At 41.7% G+C, this 20,313-nt stretch overlaps 2 protein-coding genes across 3 annotated transcripts in view; both read left to right on the plus strand.

The window, feature by feature from the left end:
* Window positions 1-3,841, plus strand: part of acsf3 (acyl-CoA synthetase family member 3) — a 32,158-nt gene extending 28,317 nt beyond the window's left edge. Inside the window, exons 8-10 of one of the 2 annotated variants that reach the window (XM_046032444.1) lie at window positions 162-273; window positions 1,034-1,211; window positions 2,626-2,733. In XM_046032444.1, coding sequence (XP_045888400.1) covers window positions 162-273; window positions 1,034-1,208 — 287 coding nt within the window. In that variant the 3' untranslated portion in view covers window positions 1,209-1,211; window positions 2,626-2,733. Of the gene's footprint in view, window positions 1-161; window positions 274-1,033; window positions 1,212-2,625 lie in introns of both variants that reach the window. The other variant, XM_046032445.1, reaches the window with a different exon arrangement.
* Window positions 3,842-3,925: 84 nt separating this feature from the next.
* The window catches only part of cdh15 (cadherin 15, type 1, M-cadherin (myotubule)), a 62,227-nt gene continuing 45,839 nt past the window's right edge, over window positions 3,926-20,313 (plus strand). The window contains exon 1 of the mRNA XM_046032442.1: window positions 3,926-5,590. The gene's annotated coding sequence lies outside the window, so the exon portion shown is untranslated. The remainder of the gene's footprint in view (window positions 5,591-20,313) is intronic.

The following is a 20,313-nucleotide window of genomic DNA, read 5'->3' on the forward strand; positions in this document are numbered from 1 at the left end:
TTTAACCCCAGTCATTGATCCGTTTTAAAATCAATGCGCAGAAATACAGAGCCAGCACAAAAGTTACAGTGTCCTAAAACTAAAGCATTGCACTGCAAGATGAAATTATTTGAGCAGTTGAAACTTATCATGTCTGTCTTTGTGTAATTTTAACCTTACAGATGTGGCTGTGATTGGGGCCCCAGATGCCACATGGGGTCAGAAAGTCACTGCAGTGGTGCTGCTGAAGAAGGGGAAAAGTATGACCCTGCCAGAGTTGAAGACCTGGGCAAGGTACTGTGACTGTCAGCTAGAGTTTTGTTTTGTTGAGTTTTGTAGACACTGCCTGTTGGTTGGCTCTCTAAAGAAATTTGAGCATTGTCTTGTGTAAACTTGCTTTGGGAATGATGCTCAATTCATGCCACAGTTTTATAGGCATGTTATCATTTTCTCCTCTGCAGAGTGTAGGCTACAGGGTTAGCAACCGATAAATAGCTGTGGATAGGATTTCAGTTTTGTGCTCATGGGAACTAAAATAGGGAAGATGCTTACAAACACATGGGTATAAACCAGCACCGCTGTATTAAAAAAAAATGCTGGCCTGTCATTCATTTCAAGTGCAGTCAAAAAAGGTGCAAGGTTTCCCAGCAAAAAAAATTAACCTGGCACACCTTTTGACATATCACAATGCAATGTCAGCCAACAATGCACTACATTCAACAGTTAAGTACATGCAAGTTCACCCTCTTGGTATAGGTAGAGTTTATTTGCAATGTCAACGTCGTAGTTGTACTGTTTACGATCTTGGGTTATAAAATTCTTTCTGATAGTATTATAAGCTTTGTGGCGGCAGGTAGACTCCAACCTGTACCACCAGTGAACTGACAACCAATCCACCAAACCTGAATCCACTAAAAACAAAGCACAGAGAAGAGCACCATTTCCCATTATTGCAAAGGAGTGCTGACCCTGTCTTGGTTAAATCTTATTACGGTGATTCAAGAAGAAGCTCTTTGTCAGTCCTGTGGTAAACAAATGAAGGCTCCTAATGCAGACTCTGCAGCTCTCCAAGCAGTTCAGCACACATATCCCCAGTGACCGGCCCTGAAGTCTTCCAATCAATACGAAGGGATGTGAGAGAAGGAGAGGCCAGAGATGGACTAATGAGGGGAGCTGAAGGAAAGACAGGAGATGAAAAAGAGAAAGATGTGGAGAAAGCGAACAAATGATTGGTACGGAGGGCTTTGTCTTACATGCTAAAAGCTTTTTTTTGTTCTCTTTCCATATGTCAGTAGAGTTTATTTTGTCTAGCGCAGACAGTTGGTGGTGACATGCAGCTCGTCGCTTTGGAGTGACTGAAGACAAAATGACTCTCCTCTTGTTTTTTTATTTTCCTCCTGCTTTACTCGTCCTCTACATAAGATTTTGTCTAACTCATTTGTACACTTTTTCTTAATTTCCCATCATCTGTTTTTTTCTTCTACACTATCTTTCTACTGCCCACCTCTATCATTTATTCACATCTCTAAATTCTCTGAATACATTTTGTGTGTATGTGCGTGTGTGTGTGTGTGTGTGTGTGTGTGTGTGTGTGTGTGTGTGTCAGGGCTGTGGGCTCCATATGGTGTGGGGGTGTTAGATCCTACTGCTGTGGCCTGTTGGTCCAGCGTGGTGGATTACTACTGCTGCCTGTGACCCAGGTTAACACACACACTCTCTCTTACACACACAGTGTTTGAAGCCACGGGTGCTGCCAGTGGACAGACAGTGCCAGCACACAGCCCACTGAGGCCAGGGTGAAGGGGAGAGAGAGGGAGATAAAATGAGACATAAACAAGTAGATGGATGCTCACTCTTCAGTGCCCTGGCTTCAGCTGTCAGTCCAAATCTCTATCACACCCTCTGCGCCCCACAGTGCGTTGAACACACACACACTCATGCACAAACACACTGCCCCGGAGAAATTGGTGACACGATCAAGCCCCATTACAGAGACATGTATGTATGCACATATACTCACTCACACTTTACTCACTGAGTCAGAGAGACGGAGACATCTGCTGAAAGGAGTGTTTGATGGCAGCAGTATGAGTCATTATGCTCACTTGCACCACACAGCAACTCTCACACACTCACAAACACACACACACTCGGGCCCAAACAAACAAACTAGGTTAGAAGATAATAGAAAAGCTCCGGGCTTCAAGACTTGACGTAACAACCATGCACTCAAAACGGAGAAAATAAAACACTTTTAATTATCCATGCCTTCTGTTTTTCCTTTTATTATTATTTTTTTTTATTTCATCTCACAGTGATTATATTGTTTTGTACGAAGGGAATTGTCTGTGTCTGGAAGGCGTTTGTGGATATTAGGGAGGAGAGCTGCAGAGTGTATGAAGGACATTTCTTTCCTTATCTCGACTGCTCTGCCACAGGGCTAGCTTTTGTTTTCCAATTGTTTTCTGCTTTTGTTTTTTTTTTTTTTGTTGTTGCATATGTGTGCGTGCACATATTCCCATTCATGTGTGTACATTGATCAGTGTTGTGTGTGTTCTTGTACATGCCTGTCTAAGTTGAGTCTTTGTTTACGGTTCTCTCTACAGTAAACAGTCCTAAATGTATTAACATCAGTGTTTATTGCAGGGAGCACATGGCACCTTACACCATCCCCACAGGCCTGGTGCTGGTGGAGGAGGTGCCAAGGAATCAGATGGGCAAGGTCAACAAGAAGGACCTCCTGCGACACTTCTTCCCATGACTGGACCGCTTTGATATGTGTGACAACATACAGGTTCCTGGGTAAAGAACTTCAGGTGTATGTCACTTCCTGCCTGTCCCCATCTGGTCCTTAGGACAGAGGAAATACAGAGTAATGGATAAAAACACCTCATGGAAAATGACATAACCTCTGAGGTAACTTAATCACAACTACAAACACTGCCACAAAAGTAATTCTATTACAATGATTGCCAATTATGCCAAGCATTTGTTATAAATTACTATGTAATAGGGGTCTGGAAAATACCCCTTTGATTTGTATTTGTTTCTGAGACATGTGTGCCCAAATTGCAACTGAATGTATCAAGAAAAAGTCCAAATTATCTGAAGTGACTTCAAAAATTGTTGTTAAAATTGAAACTAACCAACATGGATGTGACAGACATACAATATGTAACATGTTTTCAAGTACTGTTTATTCATATGCAACTGACTACAACCCACTTTTCTAGGGTTTGCAATTGTAGCAGTGTCCCAGGTTCATGTTATTATTATTGTAGTATATACATACTGTATTCTGAATTCTTTGCAAGTTTAGTGTAGGTAGGATTTTCATACAAAAATATTACAAAATTAAGTATGCTCAAAACAGTCAGTATGCACACTAAAAACACTTGATTATTGTGTCTGCTCTTTATGGACACTGTTGCCCCACAATGTAATGCAAGGAACAGCTAATTTAGTCTGCTTTGGCGCCTGATGAATAATTACACATACCATAAGCATGATGTTCAACTGTTCGACTAAATGTACTTAAACGCAGTGGTACCTATTGGTACGGAGTGCTTTCAGTACTCTTATTGGTATATTTTGATGTTTTATTGGTGAAAATGGTGTGATCAGAGAATACTGAAGAACAATTTTGGTAGTAGAATTGAGAATCATGATTAATTACACCCAAACTAAATAAAAAGCCAATGTGGTGGTAGAACAGGAGACATGATAAACTTAAATGAAATATGATCGGTGAAAAAACCCTGTTAATATTAGGTTCTTAGCATTGGACACAGACTGATGCTCTTGTAATTACAGATAATGTTTATCTGAAAATTTTAATGTTTTATAAATTTTGAATTACAAAGTGTTATGAATTTATTTTTGTTTTCTACTTTTTCATACAATACTTAGTTATTACAGTTGTTTTCTCTGCGTTTGTGTGCCTGTGCAGCTGTGGTTACACAGGTGTTATGAGAGCCTGAAGGCGGATTCTCTAGCAAGGCACAACACCACAGCTGGGTGCCCCGCACTCCATCTGACTAACCTTCTCGCTCCGCACACTCTTCTCACCTCTCATCCTTTCTCATCTCCATTTCTCCAATACTTTGCCTCTTCTGTCTTTATCACAAGTCAGAATAGATTGCAGTGGCACCGGGACCAACTTGACTGTGAGACTCCTTCTGAATGAGCCTTGGCGTGCTGCCAGAATAGGCAGAGAGTGCATGAAGAGATGAAAGAAAAGGCAGAGAGAGGAGAAAAAATATAAAGCAGGACTGAGAGATTGGACTCTTAACAAGAGCTGGCTAGAGAAAGTTGATAGAGGAGAGGGGGATGAAAGAAATGAAGATTAGGAAAATGTCAGTGTAGGGTTTTGAACAAGTGATATGCAAAGGATTTGGAGATAAAGAAGAAAAGGAAAGAGAGAATGAGGCACTAAAATACGGTTAAAATAAACAGTCCTGATGAACAGCCAGAGAGTAGAGATGGAAAGAAACACAAGTGCAACCCCCAGCTGATACAACCTCCTGTCCGCACATACACACATACATACACTCGTCCGCCCACAGTCACCAGAGACCTGATTAAGAGAGCAGAGCTATCGATCTGTGGGCTGGCAGGCCAGGATGGATGAGCAGGCAGGGCTGGAAGAGCACCAGAGGACAGCTTCAGTGCCCCCAAATCCCCCCGCCACTCTGCCCAACCACCCACGCCAGAGCTGGGAGTTGGCCAGGGCCACGCAGGAAGGCTGGGGCTGCCACGCTGAGGCTGCAGCTAGCATCTGAGGGCTAAAATCAGAACTGAAGAATATAGAACTGGTGTGCAGTAATAGATATACTCCACTGTAGGTGTGTGTGTTTAGGGGGGCACTCAGGACAGGTTCCAGTGCCTCCCTGGTGCACACAAGGGGGAGGGGAAGTTGGTGGATATTCCCTGGACTCGTGCTTGATGGAGTGCTCGTGCCCTTGAACTATATCCACCTCCCTCTCTGTCTCTCTCAAACACACACACACATTCAAACACTCCCTGCCTGTGTTTGCTGGAGCGTGGTGGAAGAGGTTGTCTGCAGATGGCTGCTTATTGGGCCCCAGGGTCCTTGAGGGTGGGTTATGGGGGACACCGGTGAGGTTGTTTATGTGTTCGAGACACATGGAAAGTTTGGGTAGAATGGCAAAGGTGTAAAAGAAGCAGGTGATGTTAAAAAAAAAAGACAACAAGAGAGTTTATATTGTCATGTTGTTTTGGTGTCTTTTTACTTTGTCACATGTTTAATGTAAGCCTGCCTGCAAGTTGATATTTAATTTAGTTTCCTTGTCAGACGATAGACACATTAGGTTATAAAAGGAACCAGCTGGCATCACAAGCTAACAAAGAATTGAAACAGTATTACATTTCAAAGAGATATTTTTTATTACATCGAGCACACTGATTGAATGCCAGTTCATTCAATCATTGATTCATTTTCTCTACCCACTTTTCAGAATCATATCCCAGCATAGACCTAGTTGAAGGCAGACAGAAATGCTTGACAGTTTGCAACTTCACCACAGGACTGAAAGAGACCCATGGGCAGTCAGTCAAATCGTTATAAACAGAACAAAGGACACAAAGACAGGTATGAAAGAAGAAAGAAATCATAATTTAATTTAAGAAAGTATATGTGAAAGATTTACTGAAAAAGAAATGTTATAGACAAAAGTTACAAAGTGGTTAAGAAAGCAATTGAAAAGCAACTTAACACCAGCTGACCTCCAGTAGTTTAACCTCTCATCTTGCTATCATCTTGTTATGTGGAAGTGTACTTCAGGGTGTCTCACAACACATTCAAGTTTCAAGAATGGTGTGGAGTTAGTCTTTAAGCATAAAACAAGGCACAAGCACAAAATGGAATTAAAACAGAAGTAACATTTTGGGAAATAGGCTTATTTGCTTTCTTACCAAGAGTTAAATGAGAAGATTGACACCACTCTTGTGTCTATGCATTAAATGTGACGTTAGAGCCAGGTGCTTAGCTTAGCATAAATACTGGAAACAGCCAGCCTAGAGTTTTGACGTTACTATGAGGTTGCCACGCAATGAGCAGAGTCTCACTGAAGTCATGGCCCAGAAATGGTCAGGCAAAGCAACAGCAAAGGGAAACCGACAAATCTACAAGCTCATGTTGCATTTGCTTTGCTAGCAGAGCAAATTTGGTCCCCCTCCCAGTCAGACATATTTCCAGTCGACCAGGCCGATCACAACCATTTATCTAATATGTGGTGGTTTTGATATGATGACTGTACAGAGGAGCGCCGCTGAGGCATTTTCACAAACAACAAAGATGGCTGCCACTGATGTGGAACACTCTGTTGAATCTGCTATCGTTTCAGTGTTAAACGAACTGGACCTCTGGATTCTTATGGCAAAAATAGACATATGGATGCTACACTCATCTCTGCATGCTGTAGTCTGTTTACATTTTCCCGTTGCTCAGCGCTGCATTACACGTTTTGTTGCTCTGATTGGTTGTAGGTTTATCCAATTTTGGTCTGTGCATGATAACACCCCTTAGAGATCAAAAATGAACGAGTGAATGAATGAGAGATTCCAGACTAATTCGCATTGGGTCATGTCAAGCTAAATTCAGCACATAACCCCTCTGAAAACAACAATGTGAAGTTTTTACATTTCAGTTTGTACTCATTTTCAACTTGATGTAAATTAGTAAGCTTTAGAAATGCTAGTAAACAGATTTTGTTTCTTTTGGATAGAGCCAGATTTCCCTGTTTTCCTGTTTCCCCCGTTTCCAGTATTAATGCTAAGCTAAGTTAACATTCATGCCTGTAGCTTCTTATTTACTGCAGAGACACAGAGGTGTGGTATCAATCTTCTCCACATCAGACTCCCAGCAAGAAAGCAAATAACCATATATCCCAAGTGTAACTATGTTTTTAAAAAATATCAATATAATTTAAATAGGATTATCTAACAGTAAGTAGTAAACTATTCCAAAGATTGCAGTCTCCCTTCATTGTAGGTCAAGCCCAGGGAAAATCAATGAGACACTGAGAGTCTTAGGTTATTATATGGACACAGCAATTCAGAATTGTACTCAGGGGCTTCACCACGTTGTGCCTGATATGCAATAACTAACATCCTCCCTCTTCTCTTTGAACACTGACTGCATAATAAACAGGTCAGACTGAAGTAATGAGCCAAAGAAATACAGCAGCCTCCCAATTCATAGCAGAACTGAATTCATACAACACTGGTTTGTTGTACACCGCAGACACAGAAAACAGAAAATCAGGCTACAATTATGCAGTCAAACATTCACATGTGTACACTTTTGACAATCACAAAAAGCTTTGGTTCTGCAACTACTTGATCAACGTGACAGGCGTTATGGATGTAAGTGGGTAGACAGAGGAGTGATGGGAGGATGACAAGCAAGGCTCTTCAGCCCCAGGGACACCCTGAGTATACAGTACACATACACACACACACACACATACAAACACACACATCAGTGAATCCAGAACCCCACCAGGTCTGTGTGGGTGCGTAACCGATGCTTGTAGTGGCAGGTTGTTGTTTACATGGAGCTCATGTTTATTCTAAAGTTGCTTGCACATCACTGGCTCTGCCTCGGGCTTTGTTCCTGTGAAACTCCTGCTGAGTCGCCCTCTGTTTTCTCTTTGCCTTTTTGTCTGTTGACCTTTTTTCCAATTTCTCTCTACATCACTCTCTTTTGCAGTCCCGCATTCCTATCTACATTAATTGCATTTGTCTCATTGTCTATGATGTTCTGCAACATGTTTTTAACGATATAGGTGATGACATGTCAAGTTATTCTGCATATATACGAATTGATGGAGCTCTGGTGTGCCACTGTTGTATCCAGTGGTGGAAAGTACAGTTTGCTTGTTTTATCCAATTACTCCAATTACTTGTACTTTACTTGTGCCTTTCCATGTTATGCTACATTATACTTCTCCACTACATTCATCTGGCACCTAAAGCAAGTAGTTACTTTTTAGATTAAGATTTTATATGGCCAGCTATATATGTTGCAATGTTAAAGATTAAACTACCCAACAGTATAGAAAGTAGTTACAATTTGCTCCACCTCAATCATCTACCGCTTACATATTAATACATCAGTCATAATGATCCAAAGGTATTAATAAGTGACCATTCTGCATGATGAGTACTTTTTATACTGTAAGTACATTTTGTTGCTAAAACACATCTGTACTTCTCCACTTTTATTTATTTACACTTTTATTACATTTTCTGCTGCGGTCTGTCTTGTCTTTGCAGTTGAATACAGCAAAAAAATAAATAAACTTTTTGAGAAAGAAAATACAGAATCAATAGTGAATTATCATGTTCTAGCTCTCATAACTCGGCCCACTCAACAATGGAGAGAGACAAGGTCATGAGAGAATAAATAGCAGGCAGACTAGGTAATGATCTATCATTCTGGACAAGCGGCTGCACCCGAGAGCGGGCTGGCTGACAAGATCATTAATAAAAGCTGCTGGGAGAGTGATCGATCGGCCTGATGGATGATCAGAGCCACAAATACTATAAAACACCTGGATGTCAAGCCTCGTCTCTTTGAAGAGAGGGGAGAGAGCCTTAAAAAAAACCCTCCAGACCCCAATAGGGAGTCGTCAGAGGGGATCAAACCCAGACGCTCAACCTCTGTACTGTGCTGGGAAATGACTTCAGTGATTTTATGCATGTGTTTGTGCATAGCTGTGCTGTATATCTCTGTGTTTGATGCTGCGTGTTGTAGTCCACAGAAGCTCAGTGTGAGAGCATCAGTATAATTTGGGGTAGATGAGGGAGCAGCAGGTGTCGTGCGGTACAGGCTGCTGCAGCAGTCCACCGTGGTGTAATGGGAGGTATTTATTATTGACGTGCTGCCCTCACACCATTACTGAGCTCTGTGGTGGTAATCTGTGTCTCTCCTACGTATCTCCACTCCCTCCTTCTCCTCTTTCTCCCCGCTCTATCTGTAGTATCTGCCAGTGAGTTACAGTGTCTCTTTTGTCATCTACACACACACCTTACTCAGCAGTTCATCTCGATTTCTAATCTTTTCGGTGAGAGAGAGAATGAGCTCAGAAGGAGTGTAGTCTCCTTGCATGGCTGCGTGTATCAATATCTGTACATTGATCTGGCCTCGCTTCTCCTCCTCCATTCGTCCAGATATAGATTGGTTTTCCCAGCAGGTATCTGTGCCTAGAATCTGACTGATGGGCGGAGTGCGTGAGGGAGGGTGTATTGAACCAGGGTGTCCCACATGCCACTAGAGTGTGTTAGACCGCTGAGCAAAAAGGACGGGGAGGAGGAAAGGGGGGCGAGGTTATGCAAGTCTAGCAGACAATGGGAAGAGGACTGACACGCTTATCTGTTTCTGAATTGATATAAAGAAAGATGTGCGTAGGTCTGCAGTGGTCATTTTCATTATCAATTTATTTTGGATTATAACATATTATTATTATTGATATTGTTTTTATTTTAGGTAACAGTATTTCGTTTTTTTATGTATGAAGAAACATGAAGAAATGACAATAAAAGGTATCTTGAATTAAACTGTTTATTACTTTAAAATTGACCAATTAATCGTTTAGTATATAGCAATCCAGGATGACTTCTTCATGTTGCTTGTTTTGTCCAACCAACAATGCAAAATCAAAAGATATTGAATTTACAATGATATAACACACCATAAAGCAGCAAGTCCCCACAGCCCCACGAGAGGCTGAAACCATATATAGTTTGATATTTTTGCTTGATAAATAATTTTAACAATAAACGGTTTATCGAAATTGGTGTTATTTAATTTTCTTTGGAGCGACTAATCGATTGGCTTATTGTTTCAGGTATGTTTAAGGTGTATAACAGTACGTGGGCATGGGTTTTTAACCCTTAAATGCGTGAGTGTTTTGACACTTTTAACTTAAAGTACACACCCCAGGTCTTTAGAGAGCTGATACTTAAATAACAGATTTAGCTACAAATTAAAATAGCATTGCATGAAAATTGTTTCAAACAATTATTCTGTGAAAATATTTGTGGGTTTCTCAAGACCCAAGGTATGCATTTAAAGGTAAAGGAAAAAAGTTTTAGATCAAGTGTACCCTCTGTTTTGATTACTGTTAATAAATGAAAGCATTAACTCAACATATAAACTATATACAGTTAATAAAAAGGATTGAGATCTGAGTTTAGGTTGGGTGTATGTATGTGTGAAGAGACATTTTAAGTTTTATGTGTGAATGTGTTTTGTCTGTATGTGTCTGTGCTGTTGCCATCAGTGCCTGACCATAAATCAGAGGCCCTCAGGCCGTGGGATTGCCCAGCTCGTGGCTCCATGTGTAATTACAAAGCTGACATTTAAACAGCAGCAGCCATATTTCACTCGCGCCAGCGCTGGACGCAGAGTGGTCTACGGATGGAGTAAAAGTTTTCAAGTAGAAAAAAAGACAGGAAAAAATCAATAAGAGATAGAATGCATTCTAATGCCTTGTTAATGGACCCGCATATTAATTATTCAGCGGTGGCCATTTTGTCTGCTCATTAAAGTGGCAGCTGAGAGGAGAAATATGCAGCATTACTCTGCCCTGCTCTGCTCGGGCAGCGTTACTACCACATTTGTGGTTGTGCTGCTTATTCTCTCACAACACCGACTGGATCTGTTGGTTCTGTGTTTGACACACATCCATATTTTATCTATATCACTCTGCTCCTTAGCCTACACCGCTTCTATGAGATATGTTATTTCTGTCATGTACAACTTATAATTTTTTAAAAAGGTCAAATGCATCATTGAATATCATCTGTAAAATCTGAATAATTTCACCTCATTCATTCATTTTAGTTGTTTGTGTGAGATTACTTTCGGACAATTTCTTCCGTTCTACTCATTGTGGTTGTAACAACACTGCTGTCACCCGCAATCACTGAAACATTTTCTCAGATGGAAAAACTTGTCCTCTTCAGTTGCTTTCTCCACCACATCTCTGTGTCGCAGGTGTGTTATATCGTCATGTTATCTTTCACATTACACATCTGGAAAGTGCAACTTCACGCATGTTTACCATGTCAGACACCATTTTGGGAAATATTGGAAATCATTTTGCACACTGACATAGAGGTAGATGAGGCAGGCTGAGGAAAAGTGAGACTATAAATGTCATGTAAAATTACATCCCTTCATCACCAGATAACACCCACACTCTGTGCCACGTCTCAAATCTATCTCCTAGAAATTATGTTTATATAGATATTCTTCTGTCTGTATAGAAGTCTGTGTACAGGCAAGTCAGTCTGAATACACTGCAAAATGTTGATGTTAAAAATCAGTCTAGACCATAACCTTAAAACGTAGTTAAATAAAGTGAAGAAAGGAAATAAAAACTTTTTTAATTATTGTTATATTGAATGTCGTGATCTGTTTTATTCAATAACACACAAGTGAAAATTACTGATTCAGAAGCTGTACTGCAAACAAGATGAATCACCTCTGGCTTGATTTGTCCTTTTGAGTGAAACTTTACTAAAATGACTCGGAAATGTAATGATTTTCAAACTATTTAACCATATTTTTTAAGGCGATCATGTATTATTATGACATTGAAAGAGGCTTTAATCCAGGAAGGGCCAGTACCATTGAAGGCTGATATTGGCAGGGTGGGCCAGTAGTTAGTAAATGTATCTGAGGTGGGAGCTGTGAGACAGGGGGGGAAATTAAAATTCTTCTTTGGCCTTCTGTCAACCTGCGTCTGCTGACTGCTCAGAGGAGCTGCTGCGTGACGGGATTCCTAATGACACTGCAGCAGCCATTGCCACAAATTGCTTTGACTTGATTTATTTCTCCTTTTACAACCCCACCCCCCAACACCACCATCCGCCCAACCAATGCTGCTCCTCCTTTCTTCCTCCCAACATCGCCATTCAAGCATTCAGTTTCTCTCTCTGTCTCTCTCCCCCTCTGCCTTCATAGACACTGTGTGCACATGGGACACCATCTTCTAGTCTGCACCATGCCAGTGGCACGGAACATCTGTCTCTAGGTCCCCCTGCCACACAGTGTTAGAGTCAGGGTAGGTCGCTCACTCGACTGGCCAGTCTGGAAAGGCCTGTGGGCAGAGCAGGGCAGGACTGGCGTGGATATGAGGGCGTCCAGGCGGAAACTTGCCCCCAGGTCTATCCTGCTTTGCCTGCCTCATGTCATTTGTATCTATTTGTGGGTGTGTGGGTAGGGGTGTGTGTGGAGCTTTTGCAAGCATAGACTGTGTTTTTGTAGGTCAGAGGCCACAGAGGCATCAAAAACAACTAAAGGCTGCTTCTATGTGTCCTCTCTTTTTCGCTGAGCGTCTTTGATGCTGTTTGACTTTATGAAATTTGTGTGTGCCATGCACAAACCTGCGTGTGTGTTTTTTCATCCTTGCGGCAGTGCACAACTAGCAGCGATGCATCCCTGTGCTCAGCCACTGTTTGACCAGTTTTAATCTCCTTACATTTAGACTGTTTAAATTGTCTCAGTTCAGTTAAGTTCCTATTTACCTAACCAAAGTGGAATGCTATCAGAGGCAGCAGGCAGTAGTCTGCCAGTCACACAGCAGATAGCTCCTTCATGCAGCGACAGCCCAGATAAGAGGGAATGGGGGGAAAGTACTGTTTAATCAAATAGTGGAGGGAATAGGGGATGAGTGCAGGGAGCCTGGGCTGGGTTCTACCAGCTATTCATAAATCCATCACTAAGTTTGTATGTAAAGTCCTTCTTTAGTTCTTAGTAACTACTTGTCGGCTTCAAACTAGTGATTTACTAAATTGGGTTGCACCTTTAAAACTTGAGGAATGTCTTTTTTTTAAATTGGTTGCTAGGAAACATCTGTAGCACTGTCCAGTCAAAAGCAAGTTGCTGTGCAGCATCACAAGCTGTAGCATAACTGCTAAATGTGACAGTTGTGACAGAGAGGCCCAAAAGATGGCAATCCTTTGTAAATGTAGTTAGTTATTCAGTCTGACGTTTTGTAATTTGGGGTTCTTTTTTGTGAAATGTAACTTCAATTCTTCTCCAGTTAGTACATTTTGATCAAGTGTCAGCTCTGATATGTCGGCCATATTTCATGTTAGTTAATTTTTACTCATCACTGAACAGATCATACACAGTTTTAGCAGCTTTGTCAGTTGGTTCAGTTAGCTATGTACGTAACTGTTAGACTCGGCAGTTAGTGGTGTAAATATTTAGTAACAGCTAATCTCGATATGAGAACTAGTTTGTTGCAACACGTTTTAATTTGGTGAGTTGGAGTCATCCTTTTTGTAAACAATTGTGTTATAATGATGCTCAGTTTGAACTTATTAAGAGTGGGTACAACCAGCTTGTAGTGTGCTTAAAGGACATATTTTATATTTCTCCCGTCCAGTACTTTTTTCTCCTTCAGTCATTCCATTTCGATATCTCTGACTGTCTGGTTCTTTCTTTCCATATCCATCCACCTTTTTCAATGCCCTTTTTAGAGGATGGGTTATTTATCATTTTTATACCTGGAGGTTTGAGGGCCATACATTGGCCTGATAGATGGGCAAGCCACTGATGTGCAACCACCTCAGGAGACACAAACCAGACAGCTATTTAGTTGCTGAACAAGACACATTGCTTTTCTTTTATTGTTTTCAAAGTGTGTGTGTGTGTGTGGAGGGGTAAGGGGGGAGTTAAGAGGAGGACGGAAAGAGAGACAGAAAGAAACAACAACAACAGATGCTCCTTGGCTGTCCAGAAAAATGCAGCAACTGTGCACAAGATGGGCTATTATCCATCTACAGTGTATCACTATGTTGTTGACAAATCAATGACTCTGACAGTGATGACTCTGTGTTACAGCAAACATAAAGCACTCAGACAGTCTCCCTGCCTGCTATGGAGACTGCAGCAAGGGAACACTCGGGGCAAGGATACTCATAGCCAGGAGAGAGAGTGTGTGTGTGTGTGTGTGTGTGTGTGTGAGAGAGAGAGAGAGAGTTTGTGATTGTTGGTTTCAGTGTGTGAGTTTTTATTAAGCACATGTGTGTTTTCTGTGCTTGTGTACAGGTGTGGGTGTGCAATGTTAATGTAGATGCACAGGAGTTGCTCATGAAAGCTTCATGCTATTGATCCCATTTTATGAATCATACATATTATTGCTAAGGCTAAATATTAACATTAATTAGACATACCTTTAGGTCCTATCCAAATATTTTCTGGAAGCACTGAGAGCAGTGCAGCACTGTAGTTCTAAAGCAGAGGCTTTAATGTGAGACTTGACCTGTTCCTGGTCAAAGCTGCTCTGCATTAATATCCTACAGACTAGAAATCTTGAGACAGGTTTGTAGCTCAGCCCACAACTGCAGCTTGTAGCTGAATGTCTGTGGAACAGTAATCCATTCATGCAGACATACTGTACAGTTCATGGGATTGATGGTTAACATTCAACATGCATGCTTAGACAGGGAGGCAGTGCGCTCCAGTGGGCACGTGCAGAGATATCATCTTTGTGTGGAAACTGGGAGTTGGAGATGGGGGGGGTTGAAGGTAATGAGTTAGCCAAGACTTGAATTGTGAATCTTAAGAAAGGGGTGGGGTGGAGGGGGGGATCATCTGAGTTTGATTGACAGGTAGTCTCCAAGCCCTCTGTGGCAGGGGCAGGTTACCCATATAGATATGAACGCTTGACTGCTGTCTTTGGCATATGGGCTTCTTGTTGCTCAGGACACATGAGCCCAATGGTCTCTAATGTGGAGTAAAAATAAAAAAAGTTGAGAGAATTCCACAGAGAAGAGAGGTGACTCAGTGATGCTGGTTTATTCTAAGGGGAATAATTTATCATTTTATCAGATGGGTGATCCTGGGACTCTCACTCAAATGTAGTCTAATTTGTTTCAGTTTAGGGGTCCTTGATGTGAAAAAGTTTGAGAAACACTGTTTTAAAGCAAATATTTTTAGTAGTATCTAGCCAAACAGCATCTGATTTTCCAAAAAAGAACTCCGATACTGTTCTTTAAAAAAAACCCAGTAGGTCATTTAAAAACACTTGCTGTTGTTCTAGAATCCTTAAAGACAGTTACAACCATCTGGGTGAAAAACGGAGGCATGTCATTTCCGCCTACCATCTTTGTTTGGATTACGAAAAAGAGGCAAAACTTTTATCCTGCAGCTGATGGGATATTTTTTCATCCAGATGGTTAGAAGAGTCTTCGCAGATTTTTGAAATACCTTCAGAGAAGAGGTAGATGTTGATAACAACCTTGTGGGTTTTGAAGATTGAAAATCCCTCGAATGTAATGGTAAAACTATAAAAAGCACAAACTGAGGCTAAGCTACGTCTATGAATTGCCATGGACACTGTTACTGGAAAGACATGTTGCCCTTTCAATTAAATAATTTTTTTTTTAAATGTTGTGAGCAACAACAAAAGCAATACACTATTTCTCTGTTGTGAAATTCCCAACCACCCCCACCCCCAGCACTGTGAGGGCAGAGTTCAGGGTTAGCTGCAGAAACCCTGTGAATGCCCCCGTACTCAATACACCACCCTACTGCTCAAACTAAAGAGGCTACATGATCTATTGTGATGTTAAGTGAACAGAAAGAGGAAGGGAGACAAAATCATGCCAGAAGTAAAAGCCCTGTGAGTGTAATTCTCCACTCAACTAAGCAGCGCCTCTGACGTTATCTATGCACAGACACAGGAGAGAGGAGAGTAGCGGGGAGAGAGGACAGGGGAAGCTGGAGGGGTTAAAAGGGAATAACGTCAGCGGCACACAGGCAAGAAGACAAGTGTCGACAGCGACAGGAAAAAGACGGAGGCTGCCCATGTGCCCTCCACCCGATCCCCCCCTACCCCCACTCCCCTCCACTGCAGACAAGCATATGTGGGCTGACAACATGACATTGCCAGTGTAGAGAGGGAGGGACAGACAGAAAGAGAGAGAGAGACAGAGAGAGAGAGAGAAAGAGGGAGGACCAGGAGCCTCGGTAGCCCTGACATCCCCGACTCTGACAGCTGATGGAGGCAGATTAGGCTCACGCACGCACCCAACTGTCAACCACCTCCCACCCCATCCCCATCCACTCCTCTCCTCAATTATACCCTCCCCCATCCAAAAAAAGGCCTTTCCTCCACTCTTCTTCATCCCTCTACTGCTTCTCCTCTCTGTCTTCGCCCTCCCCTGGCCACGCAAAGACTCCCAAACTCTCCAGACAACCTGACAGGAACACACACTTTCATGCACTTTTTTTCCCCAGAGAAAGTCAGCATTACAGGCTCAGCGCTGAGGGGATGATGTTATACGAGTGGGTTTGCATCACACAGGGCTTTGTGAATTTGGTACTGATACAATGTTTGTGCTTTTGCTTAGCCAGCCATGACCCAGCTGTATTGATAGCCAAGGTCTAACAACCGAATCAAGATTCAAGTCAGAAACAGCAATGTCGAGACCTGACTACTGAGAGAAAGTTCACGCAAGCCGTCTGCCTATTACTGTACACAGCAGATATCCATTACCGTAATGTCTGTAATCCCCATGACTCAGGTGCCCTCACACAGCCCAGATGCCTCCTGTGGGGCTGGCTAAATGTATGGACACTTAGCTGATGGGTTGGCTATGTATATAGACACATAACTTAACTGTGCATCAAGGGGTTTCTGCACTAGTTTCTTATCTCAGCGTGAATAATAGGCTCAATTTTTCTGGCTGGAAGTTATTGTTTATGGTTTGAAAAAGAGCAGAAAGCCGTTTTGTGTGTGTGTGGGGGGGGGGGGGGGGGGGGGGGGGGGGGGGGTTGTGTGTGGGTTGTTTGTGTGTGTGTGTTGTTTGTATATTTCTGTGTAAGAAACAGAAATCTGACATTTTAGTCCGACAGATAAGAGGTAGAGAGAGGCAAAGAAAGTACTGTATGTGTGTATATGTGTCTACTGAGGCAGACATCCACCCTGGGACAGTATGTCATCGATTGAGTTGCAGGAAGAGGCCTATTATATCCAGCCATGGTTCAAGCGGGGGAGTCAAGTGTGTCATATGTGTTGCCTCTAATTGGCAACCCACCCTGGTGGAGGCTGACCGGGGCAAAGGCAGAGCTGCAGTAACCCAGCCACCTCCCACTCTCACACACTCACCTCCCTTCACTGTTGCCTTTGGAAGTGTTACATTGTGCTGTTCAAGGCTATTGAGTCACTGGTGCTTTTCTGCACTGACAAAGAAATGACAGATTTGTAAATGATGTGAACGCAAATACATATTCAGACTCATTATAGTAAACAAGGTGACCAAGTAACTATAATGCAAATTGTATTGTTCTGTGTCTATAGTGCATAGTAGCACATGTTGCAAGGCTTTTGTGTCTGCAATTGTGTTATTTTGATTAGCTGACTGTACTTTACTGTCTGATCTTTATATTGTGAGTCAGTGTCTGCTTTTTTTTCTTAATATTTTGCTCTCCGTCCTCAGGGTCGTTATTTGTTCTGGTCTTCAGACGGATCTCTTGTTAGACACCCTCAAGTTTCACATCTCTCCTCGCCTCTCTAGCTAAATGCTTACATGGTCTAACATTGCCCCCTGCAGGTGTATGAAGTCACATCGTCTTCTTCAAAAAGTAGAAAATACTGCCATCAAAACAAAATAAGACATGACTTTGGCAGTGCACAGTACAGTGTTCGTTCTATGAGTGGATGCAATCTAATGCACAGATTGAAAAAAAAAAGTGGAACTATTCAGTCTTTCTGAGTTGAACTTAACTTTTTAGCTTTTTATTTATTCATTTGTTTGTTTGGTTTATTATTTTCCAATAAAAATTATATAACGGTAATCATACATCACACTAAAATCTCTTTGTAAGCAAAGATATGTAATAGGATATTAAATGTATTTATTATTTAAATGTAAATGTAAATGCTCTATTTGTATAGTGCCTTTCTTTCTTTTCGACCACTCAAAGCGCTTTTACACCACATAACATTCACCATTCACACACATTTATGCACTGAGCCTAAGTGCTCAAACAGAAACTAAAATTCACACACATTCAAAAACTGTTGGAACAGCCAACAGGGGCAATTCGGGGTTCAGTATCTTGCTCAAGGACACTTTGACATGCAGCCTGGAGGAGCTGGGAATTGAACCATCGACCTTCCGATTAACAGGCAACCCACTCTATCTCCTGTACAAATATAATACAACTTTTTATGTTGTTGTTTTATGTAGTTTTTTAACTTTTAATATGTGATACTATAGAAAAAAAACCTGCAACTCTGGCAAATGTCTGGCAGCGGATCAGTGACTCACACTGATGGTGCCAGTTTCACTTATACATTATACATGCAGAAATGATAGTGCTTTGCAGTGCACTTTAAAGGGTGTTAGAGATTTGTCCTAATTAGCTGCTTACTTAGAGGCTGTAATACTTTGTTGGCATCAGAATTGACTTCCTGTCGACGAGGCAATTAAGCAGGCAAAAATAACCCCAATAATAACCCAAACCCTAAATGAAACTAATAAATAAGTCGGGTGGCATTAGCTTTCTTGTAAAAAGGGTTTTCCAATTTATGTTCTTGTTGAACAAAAATAGAAGACTAGCATGAACTAATGAGTTATCAAGATACACAAGATTTGGTTGTATTGTTTGTTCCCAGACAGAGGTCAAGAGCCCCAAGCTGGAACAGTCACAATGTGAAGTAAAACATAGCATATAGGCAAATGAAAGTGTCAGTGCAACAAATTAATATAAGTATTTAAATGAAAATGCCTCATTAAAGCAAAAATAGTATCAATACAGAGTTCATCCTGTGAATTGTGAAAGCCTAATCAACACTTAAGGAGGGGATTTGTCTGTTAGAGAAGATTTGTCCTCATAAGGCAACAAAAACTCCACTATATTTTACACATTAAGGGCTATTAAATACATTTTAAATAATATGTTTCATATTTTATTGTCAAATATTACTTCTTACCTCCAGTAAAGAGGACACTTTGACTAAAAATAATGCAAACGTCATCAAGAGTAGATTTCCAGATGGTTCACCACTGTGCCTGTCAATGGTGTCAGTGTCAAAACCAGGTGGAGGTTTCCTCTGCATCCTGCCAATATTCATCAGTAATAGTGTTACTGTCTGCCTGGTGAGCCAGACAGCTACCAAGTTAGGTTCCTTATTTCCTGATCAGTGGGGGCTGCAAACCACCTGTGTGTTCAGAAGAATATTGTGCGGTGACTTGACTGCAACTTCAAGAGCACCCCAAGTCTTTTTTGCTATTATCGCCTCAGTGGGATCCTGCAGGAACAAGCCTTTGAAACTTGTGATCCCATCTTTCACCGTGTTCTGCTGGGTCTGATACTGTAATTCAAAGTTGCCAGGTGCTGCTTTTGCATGTCTCCTTTTCTCTCTCTCTCTCTCTCTCTCTGTCTCTCTCTCTCTCTGTCTCTGTCTCTGTCTCTCTCTCTCTCTCTGTCTCTGTGTCTCTCTCTCTCTCTCTCTCTCTCTCTCTCTCTCTCTATCTCTCTATCTATATATATATATATATACAGTGGGGGAAAAAAGTATTTGACCCCTTGCTGATTTTGCAGGTTTGCCCACTTACAAAGAATGCAACGATCTATAATTTTAATCATATGTACATTCTAACAGTGAAAGACAGAATCCCAAAGAAAATTCCAGAAAATCACATCATATGAATTTATAAAAATTGATAACCATCTGATGAGGAAAAACAAGTATATGACCCCCTACCAAACAGCCAGTATTCTGGCTCCTACAAGCCAGTTAGTCTTTCTTTAAGACACAGCCCCAATCCCAACCAATTATCTACATCAAATACACCTGCCTCACCTCGTTACCTGTATAAAAGACACCTGTCAACACCCAAACAACCAGCATCCAACATCACCACCATGGGCAAGACCAAAGAGCTTTCTACGGACATCAGGGACAAGATTGTTGATCTGCACAAGGCTGGGATGGGCTCTATGAGAATCGGAAAGCAACTTGGAGAGAAAAGATCAACTGTCGGTGCAGTTATCAGGAAATGGAAGAAGCACCACACCACCGCCAACCTCCCTCGGTCTGGGCCTCCACACAAGATCTCGCCTCGTGGGGTGTCCCTGATCATGCGAACGGTGAGGAATCATCCCAAAACCACAAGGGGGGAACTGATGAATCAACTGAAGGCAGCTGGGACCACAGTTACAAAAGAAACGGTTGGTAACACACTACGCCGTCATGGATTGAAATCCTGCAGCGCACGCAAGGTCCCCCTGCTCAAGAAGAAACATGTACAGGCCCGCATGAAGTTCGCCATTCACCACCT

Source organism: Micropterus dolomieu, linkage group LG20 (assembly GCF_021292245.1).
Source record: "Micropterus dolomieu isolate WLL.071019.BEF.003 ecotype Adirondacks linkage group LG20, ASM2129224v1, whole genome shotgun sequence".
NCBI lineage: Eukaryota > Metazoa > Chordata > Actinopteri > Centrarchiformes > Centrarchidae > Micropterus > Micropterus dolomieu.